Here is a 26,974-nt window from a genome sequence, read left to right as displayed (position 1 = left end):
ACTTCAAACTCACTAAATGCATGGTTGTAAGTCGAGGACTACCTGTAGTTATGTAGCACTAGAAACCAGGAGATTGTGAGTTCTAGTTCTGCTTGAGCTATGAAACTGGCTGTGTGACCTTGAGCCAGGCCCTTTCAGCCTAGGAAGGAGAAAAACCTTGCCAAGAAAACTAGGGACATGTTCAGGCAGTTGCCAGGAGTCAACACACACACACACACACAACCCTACCTGGGACATTTTTGCCTTCCTGGCAGGATTCCTGAAATGAATTTGAAGAATGTCTGAATATTGTACACAGTAATAGCAAAATAATGCTAATGGATGGGTCGTAAATTGCCTAAAACTGCATCACAACATAAATACAATACATAGAGATCAGTAAGGGGAAAAAAATTGATTGGATTTATTCCCCAAATCGTAACCGCATTCGCTATTTAAAGCTATTATGAATAATTCATCTCTCTCTGCATAGTGGTGAAATAAAATTTGAACCCAAGTCCTTGGTAAAAATCCGTATGTAAGATACACGTACTATTACCATTAGTGCTAAAAACGTGAAGATAGTATGAGTTTCTCACAAATCGATGAAAACCATATTCACTGCAAGCTGTGTTTTCTACGGTAACATACTATTGGCCGCTGAGTTTGCCAAGTGGCTTTAGTGCTTAATCCCAGAGGGTGCTGTTGGCGAAACAAAAGGGGTCTGACGAAGATTATGACATTGAAAACATGGCTTTACCAGCTGACTGCTTCAAGCTTTGAAGGTGTTAACATCCAAAGTCCTAAACGCAGTCCCCATCATCTCCAGAGGCTCCCAGGGGCAAGACGATTATTATCAAATTTATTTGCTTCCTATATCGCCATGGGCTACTCTAGGAGGCTCACAACTGTAACAAATGAAACGGAAGTTAGATAAAGATAGTCTGATAAATAAAAGCTGCTTCAGAGGACAAAAGCCTTTTGCTCAATAAGGTCAGGTAGCCCTGATGACGTTACCTAGTTTGGTAATGAAACGTCTGCAAGAAAGCCACCAAGCTCAGCACCAAGGACTCCACAAACCCTAACTCCCTACTAGCGCTGATGTTGTCTAGATGGGTAATGAAACAGCTGCAAAGAAAGGGCACCAAGGACCCGTATAAAGTCAAGTGGGCTGACAAGGTTGGGTCACACGTACATGTCTAACTTTGAGGAGAGAACCACCGAGTTGGCAACGCTTTGATACTGCTGTGGTATTGTACTTCTCGTACGGAGAAGTGGACTCCAGTTTTAAGCTTTATGAAATCGATTGGATGAGGGTGAGGACCTGCATTGCTTAGCTAAGCCCTAACCAGGGATGCTGCGTCTCAGGATGAATGATTTCAAGAGGAACGCCAAAGTCCTTCAATTCACACTTGGATCATGGTGATGATGTCATCTTGGCAAGCTTCACCATCTCCATCATCATCTTTTTGGCTTCCCCAAATGGTCTCGGACTTCCTGCCGCTCTTCAAGAACTGAAGATCTGGCTTCTCTTCTAAGCCCAGTGGAGGTCACCACAGGGCCTTCAGGCCTGCGTTTGTGTGTATGTGTGTGTGTGTCCGTGTGTGTACTTGGAATCTGGACCGGTTACCACAAAAGGGGTGGTGTGGATGGAAATTTAAGGGATCCAGTACAACAACTGCAGTTTTGATCCCTTTTTTTTTCTCCCAGCATCTTTGCCTGAAATCTGCTTAGAAGGCCTTTGCCATCCAAGGGAGGGGAGGACATCAATCTGCCCCTCCCTCGCTCCATCAGGTGTGTTCCTTCACAATCAACAAAAGCCATCCCCAAAGCAAAGTGCCAGCTGTCGCGTCACGGGTGCAAAATTGTGTGTGGATTGTGCAAAAGTGCAACCATCTCTGCCTGTGCAGGCAGACGCACCTGTGAGCTAAGTTTGAGGGAGACGAGTGGTGTAACCTGCCAGTCCTGAACTTGCTCACTGTGGCTTCCCCCACACACACACACACAACTTCCTGTGGATGGCATAAAGACTTCACAATCTAATGCGGTACACAGATTTTGCGGCCGGATTTCTGAGAAATGACGAACGCTGAAACACATTTATTTTATTTTTATTTTAATCCCATTTATATCCCGCCCTTCTCCGAAGACTCAGGGCGGCTTACAATTTAAGCACAAACCAATGTGCTTAGCAATGCCCAGGTGAAGGTTAAACTTTCCAATTCCATCCGTGAAAACGGAAAAAAAAAGCAATGTGTTCGAAATGGGATGTATTTTGCAACCGTGGTTAGAATGGATGCAAAAAACAAAAAAAAACAAAATCTGTTTTCGCTTATGGGTGCACTGGAATTCTTCAAATTTCTGACCGGGCTAATTAAAGGCAGGTGCCAGTCTCTCTGGTTCCCACCCTGTTCCGTGGCGCACAACCAGAAAGACAGCGTGGACAGACAGCCCACTCTTGAAGCCGCAGCCCTGAACAGTATTGGGCCTCACTTCCTCTGCAACCTCTTGTAGCTAAAGGAGGAAGAAATTAAAGTTATCGTGGAATTCAGCCTCTTGTTTTATTAATCTGCCCGACTGCTTATGCAGGCTCTTAACACGGATCCCTGTTGCTAGGTCCATTCGGGTTCTGTATAAATCAGTCGTGCTATTTATATATCAACATTTATTCAATACAAAACGTAGTTTGCACCTTCGTCCACACACACACACACACACACACACACACACACACACACACACACACACAAAACCCCCAAATCAAGCAATCCGCTACCATTTTTATTTTATTTTATTTTATTTTATTTTTGAGATTTCCTGGAGTTGTGAGGCTGAAGCCAAAAGGCGCCAATTGTAAAAAGAGAGAAACACATCTTCTCAGAATACGTGAAGAAAAAGGAAGACGCATTTAAATGCAAGGCCAAGTGTGAGGGGATGGGTTTGATCACACACGATCCAAAATGTCCACCCGAAATGTCCACCGTGGCGTGTTTATGGCATGCACCGGGGAGGGGGAGCAAACGTGGCCTTTGTGGGTTGTAAACTGTGGCTTACGGTTTATATACGATGCTGCCAAAATCTCGCCGGAAGCTCATCCAACTTTTTTCTTCAAATCCTATGCGTTCACTTGAGAGCACTTGTAAATGTGCAACTGCATGAAATGGAATTAAAACCTAAGTGAGAGATGGGCTTAACCACGATAGCTGCTTCCCTTCCTCAAATTAAGCAAGAGCTGCTTGTGCGTGGCGGATCAATTATGTCAACATTGTTTGATGATCTTGGGCTGGGGAAGATCCATGGGATGAAAAGAATAGTTTTGGCGATTTTACAGAATGCCCACACTTCTTTAGAATTGTTCATCAGTCTTAAAAGGCCAATAAGATCTTCCAAAAGTCTTCATTAATATTTTAATTTAATTTAATTTAATTTATTAATATTTCTATACCGCCCTTCTCCCGAAGGACTCAGGGCGGTGTACAGGGCAAGAATAAAACAGAGTTACAAAAATTAAAAGGTAATTAAATACATGCCCATAAAAACAGTTGATACATAATAAAACCCCAATAATAATAATAAAATACCCCACCAATCCCCCCTCAGGCCAGGCCGGCTTGTTCGAACAGGTATGTTTTCAGATCGCGGCGAAAGGAGCGAAGATCGGGCGCTGTCCGGAGCTCAACCGGTAACTGGTTCCATAGCTCCGGGGTGCCCACAGAGAAGGATCTCCCCCTGGGGGCCACCAGTCGACATTCTCTGACCGGTGGCACCCTGAGGAGGCCCCCTCTGTGGGAACGCACAGGGCGGAGGGAAGTTGATGCCGGCAGCAGGTGTTCCCTAAGGTACTCCGGACCCCTGCCATGTAGGGCTTTAAACACCATTACTAGTACCTTGAATCTCACCCGGAAGACAACTGGTAACCAATGCAGCTCACGGAGCAGAGGTGTAACGTGGGAGTATCGGGAGACTCCCAACACAACTCTCGCGGCTGCATTCTGTACCAGTTGGAGCCTCCGGGTGGTCCTCAAGGGCAGCCCCATGTAGAGAGCGTTGCAGTAGTCCAGACGAGAGGTCACGAGCGCGTGAGTGACCGTGCATAAATCATCCCGGCTTAGATAGGGCCGCAAATATGAATTTGCTTTCATCGTTTATGAATACAGTAGTCCTGGATTTATAACCATTCATTTAGCGAGCCTTCAAAGTTACCACCGCAGTGACAAAAAGGGACTTACAACCGGTCCTCACATTTACAACCATTGCAGCATTCTCCCCGGCCCTCTGTCACGTGACCCAAATTCAGTCGCATGGTATGTATTTAACCACGGCTGCACACGATCCCTGTTTGCAACCTTACCCAGCCGACTTTCCAACCAGCCGAGTCAATGGGGGAAGCAGGATTCGCTTACCGACCATGTGATTCACTGAGCGACTGTTGCCCCCGCCTCCCAAAAAAAAAAGATCATAAAATTGGGCAAGACTCAATAACCATCTTAGCAGTGGAAACTGCTCCCAGTTGTGGTCATAAGTTAAGGACTATTGGTAAAATTTATACTCTTTTTTTTCCCCACCCCACTTCTTATGCCTCTTCAACAATTGTGGGACTTGTAAAACCCTACACGTGGAAACCCAATTTTTTTTTCTTTTGGGGAGGGGCTTTGTGTATAAAAAGCAGCAACGGCAGCTGAGATGGTCCAGAAGATACCCCACATTTCACCCCAAGTGGGTACTAGCAGTTGAGGAGAAGCATCACAGCATCAAAGGATGTAAGGTCTCAAGTTCTCCAGAATCCCCCATTGGAGCAAAGCTGGAGTTCGACAAAGCTGCCCTGTTCCTCTTGCTCGTCTTCTGTGACCCCTCCTTGGCCCTTCAAAGCTCACCTTGGCACGTCGACATCCCAAGGTGACGTCTCTTCCCTCGCCCTCCCAAAACCGTCTCCATGGCAGGCAGGCCAAATGGGCCACCCTTTCTGCCTTCTCCTCCTCCTCCTCCTCCTCCTCCTCCTCCTCCTCCCAGTCTGTTGGATCTCGGGCTTCGCTTGGCCTCTGCACCTTCCCGGGCGGCCTCGCAAAGATGCGGTCGGGATCTGAAGGCTGAAGGATCTCTGGAGGAGAAAGTGGAATCCGTGCAGGGAGGCATCCAGCTGCAGGAGAGCAGGCCTTCAGGACCGGTAGGTGAGGAGGCATCTCAGGAGCTTCAGGCCTTCCCTCGTTCCCCCCCCCCAACACCCGCTTTCTGCTTCCTAAATCTGTTGCCATCATCTCCATCTCCCTCTAGCTCTTTGCAGTGCTACCTTAAGGGGTTGGTTGACATCAGCCAAGTGGGCTGGCTTCTGTGGGTTGAGTTTCCTGTGCAAAAGAGGTCAGCTGTTACCCATCCCTTTTTCCCCCCTCTTCTCTCTCTTTCTCTCCCTCCCCCTTTCCGTCTCAATTCCCCCCCCCCTTTTATTTCCTTCGCTTCCTACCCCTTTTCCCCTCCCCTTGCTTGATCTCGCTGCAGTGCAAAGACCTTCATCTCGGGGGCTTCCCCCACGCCCTAGCCCTCTCTCTCCCCCTCTCTCTTTCTTTCTCTCTCTCTCTCTCTCTCTCTCTCTCTCTCTCTCTTTCTCTCTCTCTGTCTCTCTGGGTCCCCAGTGCCTCTCGGATACTCTGGATTAACGCACAGTGATGTATAATCCACAGAATGCCCAGCAGTATCGGAAAAAGATTTAAACCGACAAAATACATCCCCGTCTCTACTGCAGCCGCCTTATTAGTGGGGTCAACTTCGCTCTTTTTCGTCTTCACGTAAGTCCACTGCAGCGCTCTCTCTCTCTCTCTCTCTCCCCCCCCCAAAATCCATCCTTCCTCTAAAATAATAAATAAGGACAGCTACCTATGGAGGTTTTCTAACCCTCTGGGATGTGGGGCTGATGAGCTGCCTTCACGACCAGATTGCTCCTAGGAGAGGAAGGTTAAAAAAAAAAAGATTTTGGCCGAGATATGGTGGTGCAGTTCTCTCTGTTGGGACTGATGCTGGGACTATTTGGGAAGGGGGGAAGCAAAGGCGTTTTTTTGACTCTGTAAGTCGATTTCTCTGGCACCTACCTCCTTTTCTCGTTGAGAATTATTTTTCCTGGCCTTTTAAAAAAAACACACAACAACAAATGAATTATGGTGGTCAAATTTCTCACCGACCCACAGCTTTTGTATCTCTGTGTTTGGGGTTGGGGAGTAAAGGAGGGTGTTGAGCTGTGTGTTTTAAGTAAACAACGTTCTGGGTGCAGCTGAGCTGCAAAATGAAGCTGCTCTGCTTGGTTCTTTAGGCTATGCCAGCCTGATCAGCAGGCCGTGGAGCTTCCAAATTTTGTTGATTTTCCCCATTCCAACCACCCCCACCCCTTTCCCCCCCCCTCCACCCCCATCTTCTACCCTGTCCTTTTGCAACAAATTTCTTTTTCTCAGGCTGGAGAAGAAATCCTTAGGAGACAGAGGTGGGGTGTGTGGGGGGGGGATGGTGGTTAAATTTTCCAGGATCTGGAGGCACAAACAGCCTGCAGAATTCTTTCTCCTGACCCATCATTGTATCAGCTATCCCCATTTTAAGGGTGGAGAAGTTGACTTCTGCTTTTGGGAACCCCCGAAAAGGGTTTCTCTTTCCCAAACTGGGTTTCAAAGTTGGGAGTCTTTAAAAAGAAAGATGCAGCCATGAGTTGGCGTGGCAGGGAAAGGAAGGACCAACGGCCTTGGGATTTTTGCTTTGCAAAACCCCGAGTTGGAACTTCCATTTTAGCAGCAAAAGAGCGCTTTAGCTTTGTTTATAAATCCTGTAATGTTTCTCACGAAACGATTGTGTTCATATTAACTCTCAAGACTCTTTTCTTCCACTATGGAAAAAAAAGGGCTGTGATTAAGTGTGTGTGTGTGTGTGTGTGTGCGCGCGCGCGTGCGCGCACATATTTTCTTTTGAGAGCAGGTATCAGAATATCATCTTTTAATGCGTGCCAGTGTGAAGACAGAAAAAGTGGCCATAAAGGTTATCTTAGCTTATAATTCTAAGGGGAGATTGGTGTGTGTGTGTGTGTGTGTGTGTGTGTGTGTGTGTGTGTGTGTGTGTGTGTGTGTGTGTGATGCTCTTCATTTCCATCTGATATGCAGGTTTGTTTGTTTTTTTTCTTCCCTTGATTTGAACTGGAAATGTTGGGTTTTGTGTGTGGTTTTTTTTTCTCGATTCGGAGAAAAAATGCCTTTTGAAGCCCTTGCAACTTGATACTAAAATGGAATGCCGGCTAGAAAGATAAATGCTGGGCTATCTCCGCTCCTTTAATGGGTTATTAGTCTTTTTGTGTCTGCCAGAAATGGCCTGGATTTGTCCCGGATGGCAATGATGGAAGGGGAAGTGCTCTTGAAGGACTCGGCGAGGCTTTGTGGAGGAAGTGAAGGATGGGGAACTGGCAACTGAAAGATGGCTCTCTTTTCTCGAACCAGCCCTGCTCAATTTTAACTGCCTCACCTTCAGTCTGATTTTCAGTGACAGAGCAGGAGAAAAACAAAAGGATCAGGACTAATGTTCTTGGATAATCAAGAAAAACACCCATGAGGTTTTTTTTTTTCTTCCTTAGCTTTTAACTGATTCTTTCTTTCTTTCTTTCTTTCTTTCTTTCTTTCTTTCTTTCTTTCTTTCTTTCTTTCTTTCTTTCTTTCTTCCTTCCTTCCTTGCTCTGTCTTCTTTCTGTTTATCTGTCTCTTTGTCTCTACTTTTCTATCTGTCTTTCTTTCTTTCTTTCTTTCTTTCTGTCTTCTTTCTGTCTTTTCTGTTTATCTGTCTCTTTGTCTCTATTCTGTCTTTCTGTCTCTATCTTCTTTCTTTCTCTCCATCTTTCCTTCCTTCCTTCCTTCCCTTCCTTCCCTTTCTTTCTTTCTTTCTTTCTTTCTTTCTTTCTTTTCCTTCCTTCCTTCCTTCCTTCCTTCCTTCCTTCCTTCCTTCCTTCCTTCCTTCCTCCCTCTGTCTTCTTTCTGTTTATCTGTCTCTTTGTCTCTACTTTTCTATCCGTCTTTCTTTCTTTCTTTCTTTCTTTCTTTCTTTCTTTCTTTCTTTCTTTCTTTCTTTCTTTCTTTCTTTCCCTTTAAATTGCTGGTTGATTTGTTTCTGAGTTAACTAGGTTGAAACCTATTGTCCCAGCTCTTTAAAATAAAAGGAATAAATATTTTTACAGGAATGACCCAAAAGCACCAATTTGCATCTTGCAAAACAGAAACCAAGTTACAAGTTCGTTTATCTCCCCCCCCCCACTCCAATGGGGGAAAAAAACCCCATTTAAGGCCTGTGTTAAAAAACAACAGGAGAGCAAATATTTATATACAACATACTTTGTATCTACATTTTAAACGATTTTTCTGTGGACTACTTTTCTAAAAAACGAGGCATTCTCAATAATCCTTGAGGAATCTGTTTGTCATTGTTTTCAATTCAAGGCTGTCTTCACGGTTGAGACCTCCGTTGAGTAGATCTAACGCTTTTGAGTTGCAGAAGAGGTAGATTTAGTGCTTGGTAGATGCTCCACTTGTGGGGACTGTTCCAATTGTGGTTTTTTATTTGTTTATAGAGATTTCATTATATTATTGTCTTGTGGAAGGCCTAGAGTGGAGCAGTGGGCTAATGCCTCCTTAAGTAACACCAGCTGCCTGCAATTAGTGCAGGTTCGAGTCCCACCAGGCTGACTCAGCCTTCCATCCTTCCGAGGTAGGTAAAATGAGGACCCAGATTGTTGGGGGCAATTAAGCTGACTTTGTAATAATGCCGCTTGGGGGTGTGTGTGAAAGCCCTAATAAGCAGGCATATACATAGAATGAAGGCTACTGCTAAGCTTGTAAGCCGCCCTGAGTCTTCGGAGAAGGGCGGGATATAAATGGAATTAAAATAAATAAATAAAATAAATAAATAGAGTTATAGGCAGGTAATCCTCGGCTTTGGAACAGTTCATTTCAAAGGCACTGAAAAAAGTGGCTTATGAACATTTTTCACACCACCTTTGTAGCAGCCCCCTGATCCTGTGATCAAAATTTATCTGCTTGGCAACTGGTTCACACTTACAACCGCTGCAGCGTCCCGGGGTCACACGGTCACTTTTTATGATCTTCTGACAAGCATTGGGGGGGAAGCCCGATTCACTTAACAACCGAGTTACTAACTTTAAGAGCTGCAGCGATTCACTTAACAACCGTGGCAAGAAAAATTGCAAAATGGGGCCAACCTCCCTTAACAAACGTTTCACTTAGCCACATAAATTTTGGGCCCGGTTGCGCATTGTAACTCGGGGGGGGGGGTCGCCTGTGCCTCCGATGGGCATCCATATGAATGTTCTAAATAAAATCCAACAAAATAGCCCACTTATCGATGAGTGTATTTCATGCATTTTCCAGGCCCTCCCTTGATGATGAGAGTGGGGAATTTCTCTTTTATTTTTCCCTCGTATCCTGTCTATTTAATAATAATAAAAATAATAATAATATAAAGTTGGAAGGGACCTTGGAGGTCATCTAGTCCAACCCCCTGCTCAGGCAGGAAACCCTATACCATTTCAGGCAAATGGCTGTCCAGTCTCTTCTTAAAAACCTCCAGTGTTGGAGCATTCACCGCTTCTGGAGGCAGGTTGTTCCACTGGTTAATTGTTCTAACTGTCAGGAAGTTTCTCCTTAGTTCCAGGTTGCTTCTCTCCTTGACTAGTTTCCATCCGTTTATTTATTCCATACTGTTTGCACTGACCCTCAAGAGGCAGAGATTATTGGGGGAAGACCCCGTTTTGTCCCATTTGGGACTCAACCGATATAGGTAACCAGGCGTTCCTCGGACGGAATTCAGATCGTGGTCCTGCAGACCTCCGCCATCTCAAATGAAGTCCATGACTTCAATTACTTTCAAACTATGTGTTTGTTTGTTTATTTAATTTATAACCCGCTTTTATTAGTTTCATAAAAATAACTCGGGAGTGTGTGTGGGGGGGGCGAACATACCTTGTGAGGTGGGTTGGGCTGAGAGAGGGACGGGCCCAAAGTCACCCAGCCGGCTTTCGTGCCTAAGGTGAGACTAGAACTCACCGTCTCCTAGTGATTGGTCTAACTCTAAAGTCACCCAGGACTAAAACTCACCTCACCTGGTGATTGGTGTAAAAGTCGCCCAGCCAGCTAAGGTGGAATTAGAACTCACCGTCAGCTGGTGATTGGCTCTAAAGTCACCTAGCCAGCTTTCATGGCTAAGACAGGACTAAAACTCCCCGTCTCCTGGTGATTGGGCTAAAGTCACCCAGCCAGCTTTCATGCCTAAGGAAGAACTAGAACTCACCGTCTCCTGGTGACTGGCCCAAAGTCACCCAGCTGGCTTTTATGTCTAAGATGGGACTAGAACTCGCCATCACCCAGTTTCAAGCCTGGTGCCTTAATCGCTAGACCAAACTATGGATGTTAGACCTTGAAAGAATTTAGAAAGGAGCCCAAATCAACACTCTATATAAACCAGTCCCCAATTTCGGTGCCTAAGAGGCCCACCAGGAGAATGACAATGGCTGGGTTCTCTCTGCAGACCCCCCTTCAGCCCTACCCCCAAAAGAACTGAAATGACTAAATTTAGGAAAGCTATTCCTGACGTTGGCTCCAGCTGCGGAGAAGCATAATTTATGCTGTTGGCGACTTCTCGTCCAGCTAGCTAACTAGAGACCAAGGTTTCCTCGGTGGGCCAAAATAGCAGGCTGACCATCAGAGGGGAAGGGTCGAAATTCTTAAAGCCCCCCCCCTTTCCCTCCCAGCCTCTTTACTCCTCAATGGTTGTTTCCCCCCCCCCTTCGTTCAAAGCTGTCTTCTCCGGTATGCTGGACCACGGCTCACTCAACTATATTGGGAATATTCCATTTATAAATAGGAGGAGTCATTTATATGAAAATTCTTCAGTGAAGAATTCCTCCTCTTTTTCTTTCTGCCAAATTCTACCCTCCTCCAATGCAGAGAAGGGGAAGCTAAAAAAAAAGGATCCTTAAAAAGCAAACAAATGTCGCCTTTTGCCCGGTGATAAATCCGGTGTTTTGCCTGCAAAGATTGATTTTAACCTGCCATCTTTGGTCTGGCTCTTCAGGATATTTCCTCCTTTTGCAAGAAGGTTATCTGAAGATATAATAATAATAATAATAATAATAATAATAATAATAATAATAATAATAATAATAATAATAATAATGATGATGATGATGATTTGAATGTTCAGGTGACTGAGGTTCATGTTTAATGAATAAAAGTTTAATAATAATAATATAATATTATAATAGAAAGACTGGCAAAGGCAAGCAAGGGTAGTACCAATAGTAATAGTCGCCTTGGGTGCAATCCCAAAACAACTGGAGCACCACTTAAACACCATCATCGGCATTGACAAATTCGCCATCAGTCAATTGCAAAAGGCGGCCTTACTAGGAACTGCTTCCATCCTGCAACGAGATCTGTAATACCATCCAACATCCACATCTGCCTATCCCAGGTCCTTGGTAAGGACTCGGTAGGTAGACAAAAATGCCAAATCAAGTCTGAACATCTAGCTGACTGTGTGATGATCAATAATAGTAATAATAATAATAATAATAATAATAATAATAATAATAATAATAATAATAATAATAATAATATAATATCCAAAAGATTCTCCCAAATCATAATACCAGGGTTAAAAATGCCACCCTACTCCATGTTTTCGAAGCACTCTATGACTATGTATTTTAATATCTCCCTTTCCCCGCCCGTGTAAGGCAGGTAGCCATATCAGGCTTAAGCATTTTGGCTGGGAAATTAAACATGTTTTATTTTTCCTGAGCAACTAAGAGGTACTAATCCATAATTCTATGTTTGCCCCCCACCCACACCCCAGTCTCTAACAACCCACTACAGGATGATGGTGGCCTTCCTGTGCTGTTGTCCCTGTATGTGTACAAAGAGACATCAAAAGATTTGCAAGTTCAACTTCTTTGCTACATATTTATCCAGTCATTTGCACGGAACGGCACATTGGGATTCTTAAGTAGCCATCTAACCGCGACATAATCTTCAGCTGCATGGAATTGTAGGACAGGCATAATTCCTTTTATAACGTACAGTTAATATGCGGGGGTTACATCCAAGCCGTAGCCAACGCTGAAGTGCCCTTTTTACAAGGTGGCTGAATTGTACATTTGCTGATCTTACCCGGATTGAAATCTCATTGCAAAAAGGATCTGTGGTCTAAGATGGATGTTGGAAGGATCTGCTTCTTTGCAGCTTCCAATTTTGCAATGATATAAGGCAGGGGTCTTCAACCTTGACCCTTTTATGACTTGTGAACTTCAACTCCCAGAATTCTTCAGCTGGCTGAGGAATTCTGGGGATTGAAGTCCACAAGTCATAAAAGGGCCAAGTTTGAAGACCCCTGATATAATGGGACAACCTTAAAAGACTGGGCAAAGAGAGGCTGCTTAGGCCTTAGGGAACGGTCAGATAAGAGGAAGCAGAGCCCACAGCTACATGATTGATGGCCTATTTCCTAAGGATCTAAAGGAGATGGCAGGAGATTTGCACTTTCAGACTGGCAAGATTCTCTAATGTAGCCTTACAGTAAATTAAATTTGGCTCATTTGTTTGTGTTCCCTGTCTTGCAGACCAATCTGGCTTCTTGTGATTTTCTCCATCCCATTTGATTAGATGGCTGTGAAATTGCCCTTGTCTTGTAAGGTTGCTTTTCCAAGAAGTAACATTTGCGCTCGCTCTCTCTCTCTCTCTCTCTCTCTCTCTCTCTCTCTCTCTCTCTCTCTCTCTCTCTCTCTCTCTCTCTCCTTCCTGGCGGTTATTTACGGCCGTTGCCAGTTCTTTTTGAAACTAATTAGCAGCACCTCTAATTAAGTTAGGCCCTGGAATTGAAATTACAGAGTGCTGTGTCAACAGAACATCCAAAGTTTACAAGCTCGAAACCCAAGCTCATCAGAAGGATCCTCTCTTTAGACATGCAACTTTAAAAGAGGCGCTGTTGTTCGTTAACGCAGTCCCCAATAAAGTAAACCGAAGAAGATGAAACTTGGCTGATTCACAAACGTGCTCTCTTTTGCCTCTCCAAAAAATGGCGGAGTCCAGGAAAAATTATCACTGTATATTGGCCTACAGCTCTCAGCATGCTTTAAACTCTACACCAGGGGTCTTCAAACTTGACCCTTTGATGACTGGTGGACTTCAACTCCCAGAATTCCTCAGCCAGCGTGCACGCTGGCTGAGGAATTCTGGGAGTTGAAGTCCACCAGTCATCAAAGGGTCAAGTTTGAAGACCCCTGCTCTACACCTTTGGTCATGCTGTTTGGAATGTCTAAAAATGGCAGCTTGACAATGCTGAAGGAACACAGATGCTCTCCCTCAATGGCGCAGGGCTGAGTTTGGAAGAGGTGGCTGTAACCTTGAGTCACATTGTACATCTAGGGCAGCCTAAGGCGAGCAGAAGACAGCAGAAAACCCGTCAAGACGCTAAAGAGATCACACTTGGAATAACGCATCCCGTTTTGGCCACCATGATATATATAAACAAAAGGCCGTTGGTTTCAGATTTTGCCAGAGAAAACTTTAGGGGCGATGGGCGATTTGCAGCTAGCAGCTGTCGCCAGCAGGCACAGATCCTAGGGGTTTGATTGCCTTTGTGTGGCACAACTGAAGCTCCGTCAGCATTTGGATGTTGGAGAGAAAAGTACAGGAGGATTTCCTGTTTGGGGAAAAAAATGGCTTATTTTTTGCAACACAATGTAATAACGTCGTTCCTCGCTGCCATCTTTACTGCACTAAGTATGATAGACCTTGGCCACAGCACCACAAGCTGCGTTTTCTGAGTGATTGTTTTTGAACAAGTTCTAAGTGACTGTTTTTGATGGAGACCTGAAACAAGCACAAGGGGGAAGGTGTAACAAAATAACAGAGTCAGAAGGGACCTTGGAGGTCATCTAGTCCAACCCCCTGCTCAAGCAGGAAGCCCTATACCGTTCCAGAGAAATGGCTGCCCAGTCTCTTCTTAGAAAGCTGCAGGGATGGAGTGCCCACGATTTCTGGGGGCAAGCCGTTCCACTGATTAATTGTTCTCGCCGTTAGGAAATTTGTTCTAGGTTGCGAAAACTAGGTTTCCACCCAAGTTTTCCATCCAGGTGTGTTTTATGTTTTCGCTGCCTTGAATTATCCATGCAAATAAAGGTAGGCTCAGTGGGTTAGGATGCTGAGCTTGTCGATCAGAAGATCGGCAGTTTGGCGGGTCGAATCCCAAGTGCCGCGTAACAGAGTGAGCGCCTATTACTTGTCCCAGCTTCTGCCAACCTAGCAGTTCGAAAGCACGTAAAAATGCAAGTAGAAAAATAGGGACCGCTACGGTGGGAAGGTAACAGCGTTCCGTGCGCCTTTGGCATCTAGTCATGCCGGCCACATGACCATGGAGACGTCCTCGGACAAGCGCTGGCTCTTCGGCTTTGAAACGGAGATGAGCACCGGCCCCTAGAGTTGGAAACAACTAGCACGCATGTGCGGGGGAAACTTTACCTTTACCTTTACTATAAATCAATTAATTAAAACTGCCTCAAGTAGCTAATCCCTCTTAAGTTCCTCCATCCCAAAACACCCCCCCCCTTTTTTTTTTTTTGTCCTGAGGACCGACAGTTGCAGGATCACACAATCCATCCTTGAATTTGGCATGGAATTGATTTACAGGATCAACATTGCTTGGTTTGCCATGATAGTCTAGCCACACTGATTTTTTCTTCAAAGGGATCCTTACGTGGAGTTGCACGCCCTGAGTTGTAAAAATTATATGTAATTATCCCCCGAAGTCATGGCTGAAAGCTTCACTGCAACTCAGCAGAAGGCTTCATTGCAACTCAGATTCTACACCCAAAAATATGGCTGATATCATTTTTTAAAAAAAAGATTTTATATTTATTCTCGGTGGAGAGGAGGAAGGACGACACAAATAGCCCAACGTTTTTGTTCAATAAGTTGAGGAGAGTATCACTGGCAAAAGTCTTAAAAGTCTTAAATATGAAACTGTAAAGAACTTTTTATGGTTTTACGGAAATTGGGCTGTCCTGTTGGAATTGTCTTTGCAAGCAGGAGAATGAAGCATAATAATAATAATAATAATAATAATAATAATAATAATAATAATAATAATAATAATAATAATAACCCTAACCCTATTTTAGATGTTTATAAAAGCTTTCGTTCCAGTATCAAAACCCAGCCCAATTTATTTATTTATTTATTTAATGGGACTTATATTTCATTTCATTTCATTTCATTTATTGGATTTCTATACCGCCCTTCTCCCTAGGGACTCAGGGCGGTTCACAGGGCATATATAAATAACTGTACAAAAATTAAAAGAGAATTAAACCATGCCCAATTAAAATACAGCAATAGTAAAATAATAAAACCAATTAAAAACCCATATTCCCCTTCAGGCCAGACCAGCTAACTCAAACAAGTGGGTCTTCAACCCGCGACGGAAGGATCGGAGGTCCGATGCCATCCGGAGCTCAACCGGCAGTTGGTTCCATAGTGCCGGGGCACCCACAGAGAAGGCCCTCCCCCTGGGGGCCACCAGTCGACATTCCCTGACCGGAGGCACCCTGAGGAGGCCCTCTCTGTGGGCACGCACAGGGCGGAGGGGAGTTGACGCAGGCAGCAGGTGGTCCTCGAGGTATCCTGGACCAATGCCATGTAAGGACTTAAAGATCATAACCAAGACCTTGAACCTCACCCGGAAGACAACTGGTAACCAATGCAGCTCGCGGAGCAAAGGTGTAACATGGGAGTACCGGGAAACTCCCAAGACAACTCTCGCGGCCGCATTCTGTACCAGTTGGAGCCTCCGAGTGGTCTTCAAGGGAAGCCCCATGTAGAGAGCATTACAATAGTCTAGGCGAGAGGTCACGAGCGCATGAGTGACCGTACACAGGGCATCCCGGTCCAGATAGGGCCGCAACTGGCGCACCAGGCGAACCTGGGCGAAAGCCCCCCTAGTCACGGCTACTATATGGTCTTCCAGGGTAAGTCGCCCTATATGCCGCCCTAAAAAGGGACGCGGTGGCTCAGTGGGTTAGGACGCTGAGCTTGTCGATCGGAAGGTCGGCAGTTTGGCGGGTCGAATCCCGAGTGCTGCGTAACAGAGTGAGCGCCTGTTACTCGTCCCAGCTTCTGCCAACCTAGCAGTTCGAAAGCACGTAAAAATGCAAGTAGAAAAATAGGGACCACTACGGTGGGAAGGTAACAGCGTTCCGTGCGCCTTTGGCGTCTAGTCATGCCGGCCACATGACCACGGAGACGTCCTCGGACAAGCGCTGGCTCTTCGGCTTTGAAACGGAGATGAGCACCGGCCCCTAGAGTCGGAAACGACTAGCACACATGTGCGGGGGAACCTTTACCTTTACTTTACCTATGCCGCCCTATCTCCCAAAAGACTCAGGGCGGCTAACAACAATAAAATACAAAAGAATACAAATATTAAAATTCTCACACTATGGATTGAAATGGAGTTTGGTGGGAGGTATCTGGTCCTGTCTCCTACAGAAAGTTATTTAAAGTGGACACACAACCAGCTTGCTTTACATACCTGATAATTGTGTGGAAATGCTCAATTAGAAAAAGCCAAATGACTTGGTGGGTTCAAAGTCTTTACATTATGAATGGAACTACTTAATGAAAGGCAAGATTTCCTTCTTTCCTTCTTTCTATCTTTCCTTCCTTCCTCCCTCCCTCCCTCCCTCCCTCCCTCCCTCCCTCTCTCTGTTTTTCTGTTCCTTCCTTCCCTCCCTCTCTCTCACCATTTTTGTATTTTCTACTGCTTTCAATGGAATATAGTTTAAGGCTACGCTTCATTTATTTGGATAACACTAACGTAATGAAAGTAATGTTAGATAAAAAGCCATGTTTTAATGGGTCTGTAAAATTTCCAACCGTAATTAGAGACAGCCATCTTTTCCCGAGATCTTTCCAGCAGATAGACCTTGCAAATTTCCTCATTTTACATGTGTAGAAAGTCATATTTCTAAGTACATTGCTCACCGCATTTGTGAACCCAGCTTTAAATAATTAAGAATTAGACGTGGGGCTCGCTAGCCCATTCATTTCTATTTCCTTGTTCGCAATTGCCTCTATTCAAATAATGTTTGCAGCACATAAGATTCGTATTCCTAACTCAAAAAATGTATTTTTCACTGGGTTAGCTACAAGCAGGCTGGGTTAGCTACAAACAGCCGTATGATTTGCTGTGGCTGAAGAAGCCACGATTAAGTCAGCAAAACAGGCCATAAACCTGGATAGGAACACAGTAAGATGAATTAGGACAAGTTGTCAGAAGTATGGGCTGATAGTAACAGCTTCGTGAGAAAAGAGATTTTACATTTTAGCCCATGAAGAATTCTTCAACTGGCAGAGATTCTCAAAGGCTTTTATTAGCGGCTGACCTAGAAAACGTTGGGGAAATGCCTTATTTTTAACCAGCAATTTGATAGCTTTGTATTTCCGCAGATATATGATGGCGGATAGAGATGGTTCTTCACTTACGACCACAGCTGAACCTTCTGTTACTAAGCGAGACCTTTGTTCAGGGACGTTTGCCCCATTTTACGATGGTGGTTAAGGGAAGTTCTTAAGTTAGTAAGATGTTTGTTAGGCAAGCTGGCTTCCCCAATGATTTTGTTTGTCAGAAAAAGATGATCACCTGACACTGACACTGACACCTGACACTGCGACCGTCGTAACTATGAGCCGGTTGCCAAGCATCCCGTTGTAACTTTGAGCCGTCACTAAATGAGCTGTCATAAGTCAAGGACTGTAGCTTGTATTTCAGTGGATATACGGTGGCACACATTGGTCACGCCAGTTGGGCGAATTTATAAACAAAACCCAAGAGCTGTCAACCCCCACCCCCAAATTCTGAGATTTTGATCTCAGCCCAATGTCTTCTCCACATTTGCCTTTCTTGTTCATCCCTGGAGTTGTAAGTCATATTTATTTTTCTTTCTTATCCTCAGCGCACATGCATATGTGCTGTGCTCCGGATCGTATAAATAAAATCGGCAGCTGGCCAGTGACTAAAACTCAAAATGGAGCAAGGCTGGATGTGAACATGAAGTCAGATACCGACTAACGTACCGTTATGTGCCCCTCCGTGAATAAATCTACACCTAAGGGTACCATTTGCTAACTAGCGATGGGCATGGATGATAAAGAATGGCTGGGACTAGGGCAGGGATCTTCAAACTTGGCCCTTTGATGACTTGTGGACTTCAACTCCCAGAATTCCTGGCTGAGGAATTCTGGGAGTTGAAGTCCACAAGTCATCAAAGGGCCATGTTTGAAGACCCCTGAACAAGAGTCTCCTAAAACTGGCGACTAGCCAAGACTGTTGGGAAAAAAAAGAAAAAGGTCAGTCTGATATTTCCCTAATAGTAAAAAAAGCCAGTCAAAAATACAAAATAGATGTTGAGACTCTGGAAAGAGTGCAGAGAAGAGCAACCAAGATGATCAGGGGACTGGAGGCTAAAACATATAAGGAACGGTTGCTGGAATTGGATATGTCTAATTTAATGAAGAAGAGAAGGATGAGGGGGGACATGATAGCAGCCTTCCAATATCTCAGGGCTTGCCACAAAGAAGAGGAGGGGTCAACCTATTCTCCAAAGCTTCAGAAGGCAGGACAAGAAGCAACAGATGGAAACTAAGCAAAGAAAAAAAAACAACAACCTAGAACTAAGGAGGAATTTCCCCACAGTTAAAATAATCAATCAGTGGAACAAGTTGCTTCCAGAAGTTGTCGGTGCTCTATCACTGGAGGTTTTCAAGAAGAGACTGGACAGCCATTTGTCTGGAACGGTATAAGGTTTCCTGCCTGAGCAGGGGGTTGGACTAGATGACCTCCAAGGTCCCTTCCAACTGCTAAGCTTGTAAGCCGCCCTGAGTCTTCGGAGAAGGGCGGGATATAAATGGAATTAAAAAAAAACAACCTCTGTTATTCTGTTATTCTGAATAAGAGTTGCTAACCAGGTGGATTACCTTTCTCCCTACTTGAAGGAGAGATGTTTTTGATCATTTCGTTCTGAGCATGAATGAGAGAGGAAGGGTACAGAAAGAGTATAAAAGGCAAGACAAGAAACAACAGATGGAAGCTAATCAAGGAAAGAAGCAACCTAGAACTAAGGAGAAATTTCCTGACAGTGAGAACAGTTAAAAAGTTGAGTAGCTTGTCTTCGGAAAGTTGTGGATGCTCCAACAACTGCAGGTTTTAAAGAAGAGATTGGACAACCATTTGTCTGAAATGGTATAGGGCAGGGGTAGGCAACCTTGGCTCTTTTATGACTTGTGGACTTCAACTCCCAGAATTCCTGAGCCAGCCGGCTCAGGAATTCTGGGAGTTGAAGTCCACGAGTCATAAAAGAGCCAAGGTTGCCTACCCCTGGTATAGGGTATAGGTTGGACTAGAAGACCTCCAAGGTCCCTTCCAACTCCTGTTATGCTGTATCCTGTATTCCATTGAAATATCAACCAGGATTAAGTGAAATATTTAGGCCAAGGGTCATTTTTCTGAATTTTGAGAAGACGGCATGGGCCTTCTGACAAAATGATCGCAGTGAGGAGAGGGCAGCTGGTCAATTCACAAGATGGCTGCCATGATAGTCATGGTGATCTCTGAAACGTTGACAGAGGGGTTGAGAAACTGGCGTTTCCTCCTCCTTCTCCTTCTTGAGTCCGCTTTCATTAATTCTAGCTTAACTTTGCTTGCTTTCTGAAGAGAGGAAAAGCTTCCAAGCTGAGGCGTTGCAGGTTTAGAAAGAGGACTTGAATGATAATTGCGGACTTGGGCTATGGCAATGGAAGCTGTTTAGTTTCAGGATCTCAGGTGGCCAAGCACATGCATGATTTCATATATATATATATATTCTAGAATGCAAAAAATAATGTAATTCTCCCTGCAGCTGGATCTCTTTCCTCCATGACATTTGAAAGTGAATCTCCAAAATAACGTTCCCCACTCCTTCTTTTCCTTTCATTAGCTAAATGGAGGCCTCTGAAATCAGGATGGAATTTGGCTATTAATAAAGCAGGTTATGTTCATCACCAAATTAGCCATTACCACGCAGATCACTTTCAAAGCCCAGGCAAGCTCCATCCAGTTGAGTTACAACTTATATCCCTGAACATTTTTATCTATTTTTATATTTCTCTGGACTCCAGTGAGTCAGAGACTAAATTACATAAGTTCCCTCCAAAGATTCTAAATAAAATTTTCTTTCTTTCTTTCTTTCTTTCTTTCTTTCTTTCTTTCTTTCTTTCTTTCTTTCTTTCTTTCTTTCTTTCTTTCTTTCTTTCTTTCTTTCTTTCTTTCTTTCTTTCTTTCTTTCTTTCTTTCTTTCCTTCCTTCTCTTTCTTTCTTTCTTTCTTTCTTTCTTTCTTTCTTTCTTTCTTTCTTTCTTTCTTTCTTTCTTTCTGTCTTTTTGTTTCTCTGTCTCTTTGTCTCTATTCTGTCTGTCTCTACTTTCTTTCTCTCCATCTTTCCTTCCTTCTTTCCTTCCTTCCCTTTCTTTCTTTCTTTCTTTCTTTCTTTCTTTCTTTCTTTCTTTCTTTCTTTCTTTCTTTCTTTCTTTCTTTCTCTGTCTCTTTGTCTCTCTATTCTGTCTTTCTTTCTCTCCATTTTTCCTTCCTCTTCGTCTTTCCCCTCCCCCTCTTCCCATCTGCTCTCCTTCCTTCCTTCTTACTTTCTTTCTCTTCTTCTTTCCTTCCTCTTCTTTTTCCCCTCCCCTCCCTCTTCTCTCCCTTCTCTGCTCCCCTTCTCCTTCCTTCCTTCCTTCCTTCCTTCCTTCCTTCCTTCCTTCTTTCCTTTCTTACTTCCATCACCTCACCTCCTTTTCCTTCCTTCCTTCCTTCCTTCCTTCCTTCCTTCCTTCCTTCCTTCCTTCCTTCCTTCCTTCCTTCCTTCCTTCCTTCCACATGTGCTTTGAACGATGGACCATATCTGTAAATAGTAGAGATACTGAGATAGCCAGACTTAGTGTCAGCAAGACGGTTACACCATAGAGGCCATGACATTTGTCTCCTCGAGGTACCAAAGTGACAGAAATATGTCTTGTTACACAGCTTCTCATCACTTTGAAAGCTCCTGTGGTGACTGAAGGATCAGTTGGAACAGTACACTCTGTGCAGCTCCTGGAAGTTTTGATTTGCAAGACAGCCTTAAGTTACGGGTTCCCTGTCCAGTTGCGTCCGACTCTAGGGGCACCGTGCTCCGTTCCGTTTCTTGGCCAAGGGAGCCAGCATTATCTAAAGATAGTTCCCATGGTCGTGTGGCCCGCATGGCTCTAGGCCAGACATGTCAAACACAAGGCCCAGGGGCCGGATGCAGCCCACGAAGTGGTTTCATGTGGCCCGTGAAGCCATCCTGGAAACAGTGAGGGAATGGCCCCCACTGCCTTGGTCCGGGCCCAGAGACCCTCCTTCTGCCAGAGACCCTCAGATCTGTCCCACTCCTGCCCAGGCCCCCATAGGCACCCTTGATGCGAACAATGTAGAGCTGGCCATGCCCACCCAGTAGGCCATACACACTCTAGCCACGCCTACCCAGTAGGCCACGCCCACCCTGGCCATACCCACCCGGCCCCCTGAGGGCAACCGCAATGCTGATGCGGCCCTCAATGAAATTGAGTTTGACACCCCTGCTCTAGGCCAAGGCACATGGAACATCATTACCTTCCCACTGAAATGGTGCCTATTTATCTACTCGCATTTGCATGCTTTCAAACTGCTATGGTGGGCAGGAGCTGGAGCAAGGAACAGGAGCTCACCCTATTTCGCGGCACTCGGGACTCAAACCTGAATTTGCCAGCTTTCCAGCTGCCAAATTCAGGGTATTTAACCGGCGAGTCATCACGCCCCATTTCAAACAGCTCCAAGGGGACAAATTTCAAAACCGCCCCAAAAGAAAGCTTTCTTCAAAAAAAAAGAACATCCTCGTGAGATGAGGAGAACTTCTCAAGCTTTGGAGGCACCACACTCTGCTTCGGTCTGCGTACAGGAAATCCTCGACTTAACAGCCATTTGTTTACTGGCCATCTTCAGTTACTATGGCACTGAAAAATGCGACCGATGACTGACACCCCCCCCCTGTTACAACCGTCACAGCATCCCTACGGTCCTGTGATCAACATTGGAGCACTCGTCAACCGGCATGTATGTTGCGGTGTCCTGCGATCGCGGGTTCACCATTTCCCGCCTTCCCAGCTGCCTTCCAACAAGCAAAGTCAACGGGAAAATGCAACTCCCTTAATAGCTGTAGCGATTCACTTAGCAAGCATGGCAGAAACGAGGTAATATCGGGCGCGCCTCCCTTAGAGAACCACCTTGCTTCGCAAAAGAAATCCCGATCCCCAATTGCCGTCGTAAGCCAGGGATAAACTGGGATAGCAATTGAAGCGATATTTCCAGAGAGAAGGAGGCTTGGGAAAACGGAGCGTTTAGGACGTCGTGATGGGTTTCCAATGGCTTCCTCCGACGCAGCTGATGTTCCACCAGCTGTGGGTTTTATTGCACAAAATACATTCTCAGCAACTAAGGGAGAAACCACAGCCATAATTGTACAGGCCGCCCTGCGATGTGCTGACCTCACCCCTTCAGATGAAAAACAAAGCTTGTGAATTCATCCTCCCACGAGACGCCCAGTTCATCGTCCTCTCTCTAGAATCACCGGACAGATTCGGAGCAAACCGATCAAGCCGTGCTCAACCTCCTTCTAAAAAACGAACACAGAACAGGAGGCGAATATCCGATCCCTTAGATCAGGGTTCTCCAAACTTAACAACTTTAAGACTTGTTGGACTTCCGACTCCCCCAGAATTCCCCATGCTGGCTGAGGAATTCTGGGAGTTGAAGTCCACCAGTCTTAAATGTTGCCAAGTTTGGAGAGCCCGGCCTTAGATATATTAAGTTTGGTTCAAGGGCATTGAAACAAACAAACAAAAAGCTTTCTCTTAAAATAAAAAGGGGTTTTAATTCAAGAAAGCGGGCGATGGCATTTTTACAGGCTGACAACACTCTGTCCTTTACCACTGTGAGGAAATTGGGCGACACTGCAGAGGAAGTGGGGGGGGAATTATGTGTCCATTCTATTAAACTTCCATGCCATTTATTAGTCAGAGGCAACTTTAACCAGTAAGCTGCAAATGTTACTCATGGAAACAAAGAGCCTTCTGTTCTGGGCTGTCCGTTTTTCCAAACAAAAAGGAATCATAAGATCAAATACTTAGTACCGACTTTAGTTTCCCCCGGATGAACATGCACACACAAACACAAGGATGCAAGAAGAAAAACGTTTGAGCCATTCGTTCAGGATTTTGGGCGGGATTCTCCTGCATTAACTCTTGAAGAGCAATGTATGCATTTCATGTTATCCTTTCGACAATTAATTTAACAAAATCAGGAAATGTACACTTCTGATGATCAAGTGCTGGGTATAACCAACAGGAGAGCACGGCTGTTGCTTTCCTTACAGACCGTTAGTAAGAAGTTCAGACCGTTCTCAACTTACGCCTTGTGACCATTATCGGCAGGTCGTAAAGCTGTAAAGCAGATTTCCCCCATGGAACCAATCCAATTTTAGAACCTTTTTTCTGGCAGTCGCAATGTGAACATCACGGACATTGTGATTCCATGGTTTGCCATGGGGGACTTTTGCCGAAAACTGGAAGTAAAGGAGCAGTTTGGGGTGAAAACATCCATCAATCGTGGTCAAGTGATTACGGGATACTGCAAATGGCCGAAATGCAACCTGGTTGCCAAGGAACATCCTTTGGCCCTTCAGAACCAGATTATGGGTATCTTTTGATGGGAGGGGTGTCTTTTATAGCTTCAAACGGTCTCTGAAATGGTATGGGGTCTCCAGCTTGAGCAGGCAGTTGGACTAGAACACAGGTCTGCAACCTGCGGCTCTGGAGCCGCATGTGGCTCTTTCAGCCGTCTCCTGCGGCTCCTGGTCCTCTGCCATGTGCAGTCCAAAAAAAAAAAGTGGGACTAAAAAAGTTCAACCAATCAATTCAAATATGCAGGGTAGGTGCATATCTCGCCTTGGCTCTACTCTTCAGTCAAACCCTGTTCTGCGCATGCGTGCATGTACACGCGTGCGCACATATTTTTTGTGGCTCCCAGTTTTTCCTTTTGTGAGGGAACCGGTTCCGAGTGGCTCTTTCACTGTTTGAGGTTGCTGACCCCTGGACTAGAAGAAGACCTTCAAGGTCCCTTCTTCCAACTTGGTTCTTCTGTTATTCAACTGGTCATCCGTCAAGGACTAGCTATAGCAGGGGTGTCAAACTCAATTTCATTGAGGGCCGCATCAGCACTGCAGTTGCCCTCAGGGGGCCGGGTGGGTGTGGCCTGGGTGGGCGTGGCCTACTGGGTGGGCGTGGCTAGAGTGCGTATGGCCTACTGGGCGGGCGTGGCCAGCTCTACATGTTGGCATCAAGGGTGCCTATGGGGGCCTGGGCAGGAGTGCGACAGATCTGAGGGTCTCTGGCAGAAGGAGGGTCTCTGGGCCAGGGCCAAGGCAGTGGGGGCCATTCCCTCACTGTTTCCAGGATGGCTTCGCGGGCCGCATGAAACCACTTCATGGGCCGGATCTGGCCCCCGGGCCTTGTGTTTGACATGTCTGAGCTATAGTCTGAGAATATATCAACAGTCCAGCAGCTTCCTAAAATTCACCTCTTCTCAAAACCTCTCTTGTAAAGCCTGCAGTCTCTTCCCTTCACTGCTTTACTGCACTTATCCCTTCCAGATTTCCTTTTTGCCAGCAAAGTTGCCTCTTACCATGAAGAAAGCAAGATAAAACAGTAGCCAAAAGGTCTTAAGGCGTAGCTGACAAGGTTACCAATACAGCATCCAACTGCAAAGTGTCAAAAATCATTGTCCGTTTAGGCGAAAGAAGGGCCGACGACATGGGAATCCAAACATTATCGGACAATGTTCATTGAAAGCGTGGATAAATGAAGCGTTTCATTAAGTCGTCTACCTTATTTGGCATAAACTCTCTCTATTCCTTCCTTTTAGGGACATGAAAGAAGCTGGTTCTGTATGATCCATAAATACATTTTGGCTTCGAGCCATCCATTTTAATTTAAAGCTGGAGGGAGAACCCTCCCAAAATCGTTGGCTCTTTCTGAGTATTGAAGAATTAAGCATTTGGGGGGTGGGGGCTGTGTTCCTTGGTCCAGGGACCTAGGTTGTTGTTGGCTTTTTTGCATGTCAAGCCCACCAAATTGGGTATAATTAAAAGAACCCATGACAGGGCCAACAAAACAAAAGAGGTTCTGCAGAATTCTAGAATAGAATAGAGATGAAAGGGACCTTGGAGGTCTTCTAGTCCAGCCCTCTGCTCGAGCAGGAGAACCTATACCATCTCAGACAAGTGACTGTCTAGCAGCCTCTTCTTAAAAATCTCCAGTGATGGGGTGCCCACGATTTCTGGAGGCAAGCCATTCCACTGGTTAATTGTCCTCACTGTCAGGAAGTTTCTCCTTAATTCCAGGTTGCTTCTGTACAGGTAATCTTCAAATTATGACCGCCCTCGGGCCCAAAATTTCTGTGGTTAAGCAAGAGCACGGTTAAGTGAGTTTTGTCCCCATTTGATGATCTTTCTCATTAAGCAAATCATTGCACTTGCTAAGTTAGTAACGTGGTTTGTAAAGTGAATCTGGCTTCTCTATTGATTTTGCTTGTCGGAAGGTTCCCAAAAGCGGAATCACATAATCCCGGGTCACTACACCTGTCATTAAAAATGAATCAGTTGCCAAGCATCTGAATTTTTAATCATGTGCCCACTGGGATGCTGCAATAATTAAGTGTGAAAAAAGCCACTTTTTGTAACTGTCATTAAACTAATGGTTGTAAGTTGAGGATTTTTCAGTCTGCCGTCCTGCTAAGGTGTCTTTTGCAGAAGGAAAATTGTTATCTTTTTGTTAAGGTTTGAAGTATTAGCAAGTGTTCAAGCAGATGTGCAATAGATCTAGAGTTATTGACCCAGGACTCTCAAATGGCATCCAATAACCGCCCCTCCCCTTTCTCTTACAAAAGAAATTTAAACAAAGAAAAAAAGTTAACATTTCATGACATTGCCCGATCTTCCAAGTTCAGATCCTTTAGCTTTTGCTATTTTATACTGAAAATTTTTAAAAACGCGGATTAATTTAAGAACTGCGTCATAATTATGTTGCGTTTCTTTTGAGCCCTCTTGACCCACTGTGAAATCGCTCGGGGATACTTGCTGCCGATCAAACTCAGCCTCATATTGTCCTCGGAGAGCCCCGTTGAGACTGCCCGTGGTGTTCAAAGTTGTGCCATCTCTGCTCCCTCTTTCTCCTTGGCAAGCTCTGGTTGCCTTAGCCGCGCACAATATTTATACAAATACGTTTCCAGCCAGGGTGCTTAGCTGCAAATTAGCTTCCATTATTTACACAGTGCTCTGGCACATCCTGGCTAGCCGAGCTGGGCTCGCTTAAGCAAACATAAACAGTTTGTGTGCTCTCAAAAGAGCTTCGCTGGGTGATGGCAATTGGCTGTTGGAGAAGAACAGCTGCTACAATGGCTTTCCAACCCCTTGTAAGGCGGGTGCAGCCTGCATGGGTCCGTCGCTAGCGTCTGAGAAGGCAGCTGACTTGAAGGAGAATCCCCACCTTTCCTTGAGGTCTCATCTTATGTTTTGAAATTCAGTGATGACAGCTTGTGTGTTCTTAAAAACCAGGTGGTTCCCTTATGCGTTCATCCCATGCGTGCATAATGCGTTGCGATGCTGTGACAGTTGTAAGTGTTAGGATGTCAGGCGCAAAGGATCGGGGCCATATTTAAGTTGCAGTTGAGAAGAGTCACTAAAGAATGGTTGTAAGTCAAGGTCTGCTTAATAATAATAATAATAAAGTTGGAAGGGACCTTGGAGGTCTTCTAGTCCAACCCCCTGCTCA

General features: G+C 45.0%; 1 protein-coding gene across 2 annotated transcripts in view; it reads left to right on the top strand.

The window, feature by feature from the left end:
- Positions 1–5,390: 5,390 nt before the first annotated feature.
- ZDHHC8 (zDHHC palmitoyltransferase 8) overlaps positions 5,391–26,974 on the top strand; it is a 63,119-nt gene continuing 41,535 nt past the window's right edge. For both annotated transcript variants that reach the window (XR_014027901.1, XM_081339035.1), the window contains exon 1: positions 5,391–5,759. Coding sequence is in view for 1 of the 2 variants with exons in the window: in XM_081339035.1 (XP_081195161.1) it covers positions 5,656–5,759 (104 nt within the window). In the remaining variant the exon portion in view is untranslated. The remainder of the gene's footprint in view (positions 5,760–26,974) is intronic.

This window comes from Vipera berus, assembly GCF_964194415.1.
Source record: "Vipera berus genome assembly, chromosome: 14".
In the NCBI taxonomy this organism is placed as follows: Eukaryota; Metazoa; Chordata; class Lepidosauria; order Squamata; family Viperidae; genus Vipera; species Vipera berus.
Note: the sequence above shows the minus strand (reverse complement) of the source record. Positions and strands in the feature narration are given on the sequence as shown.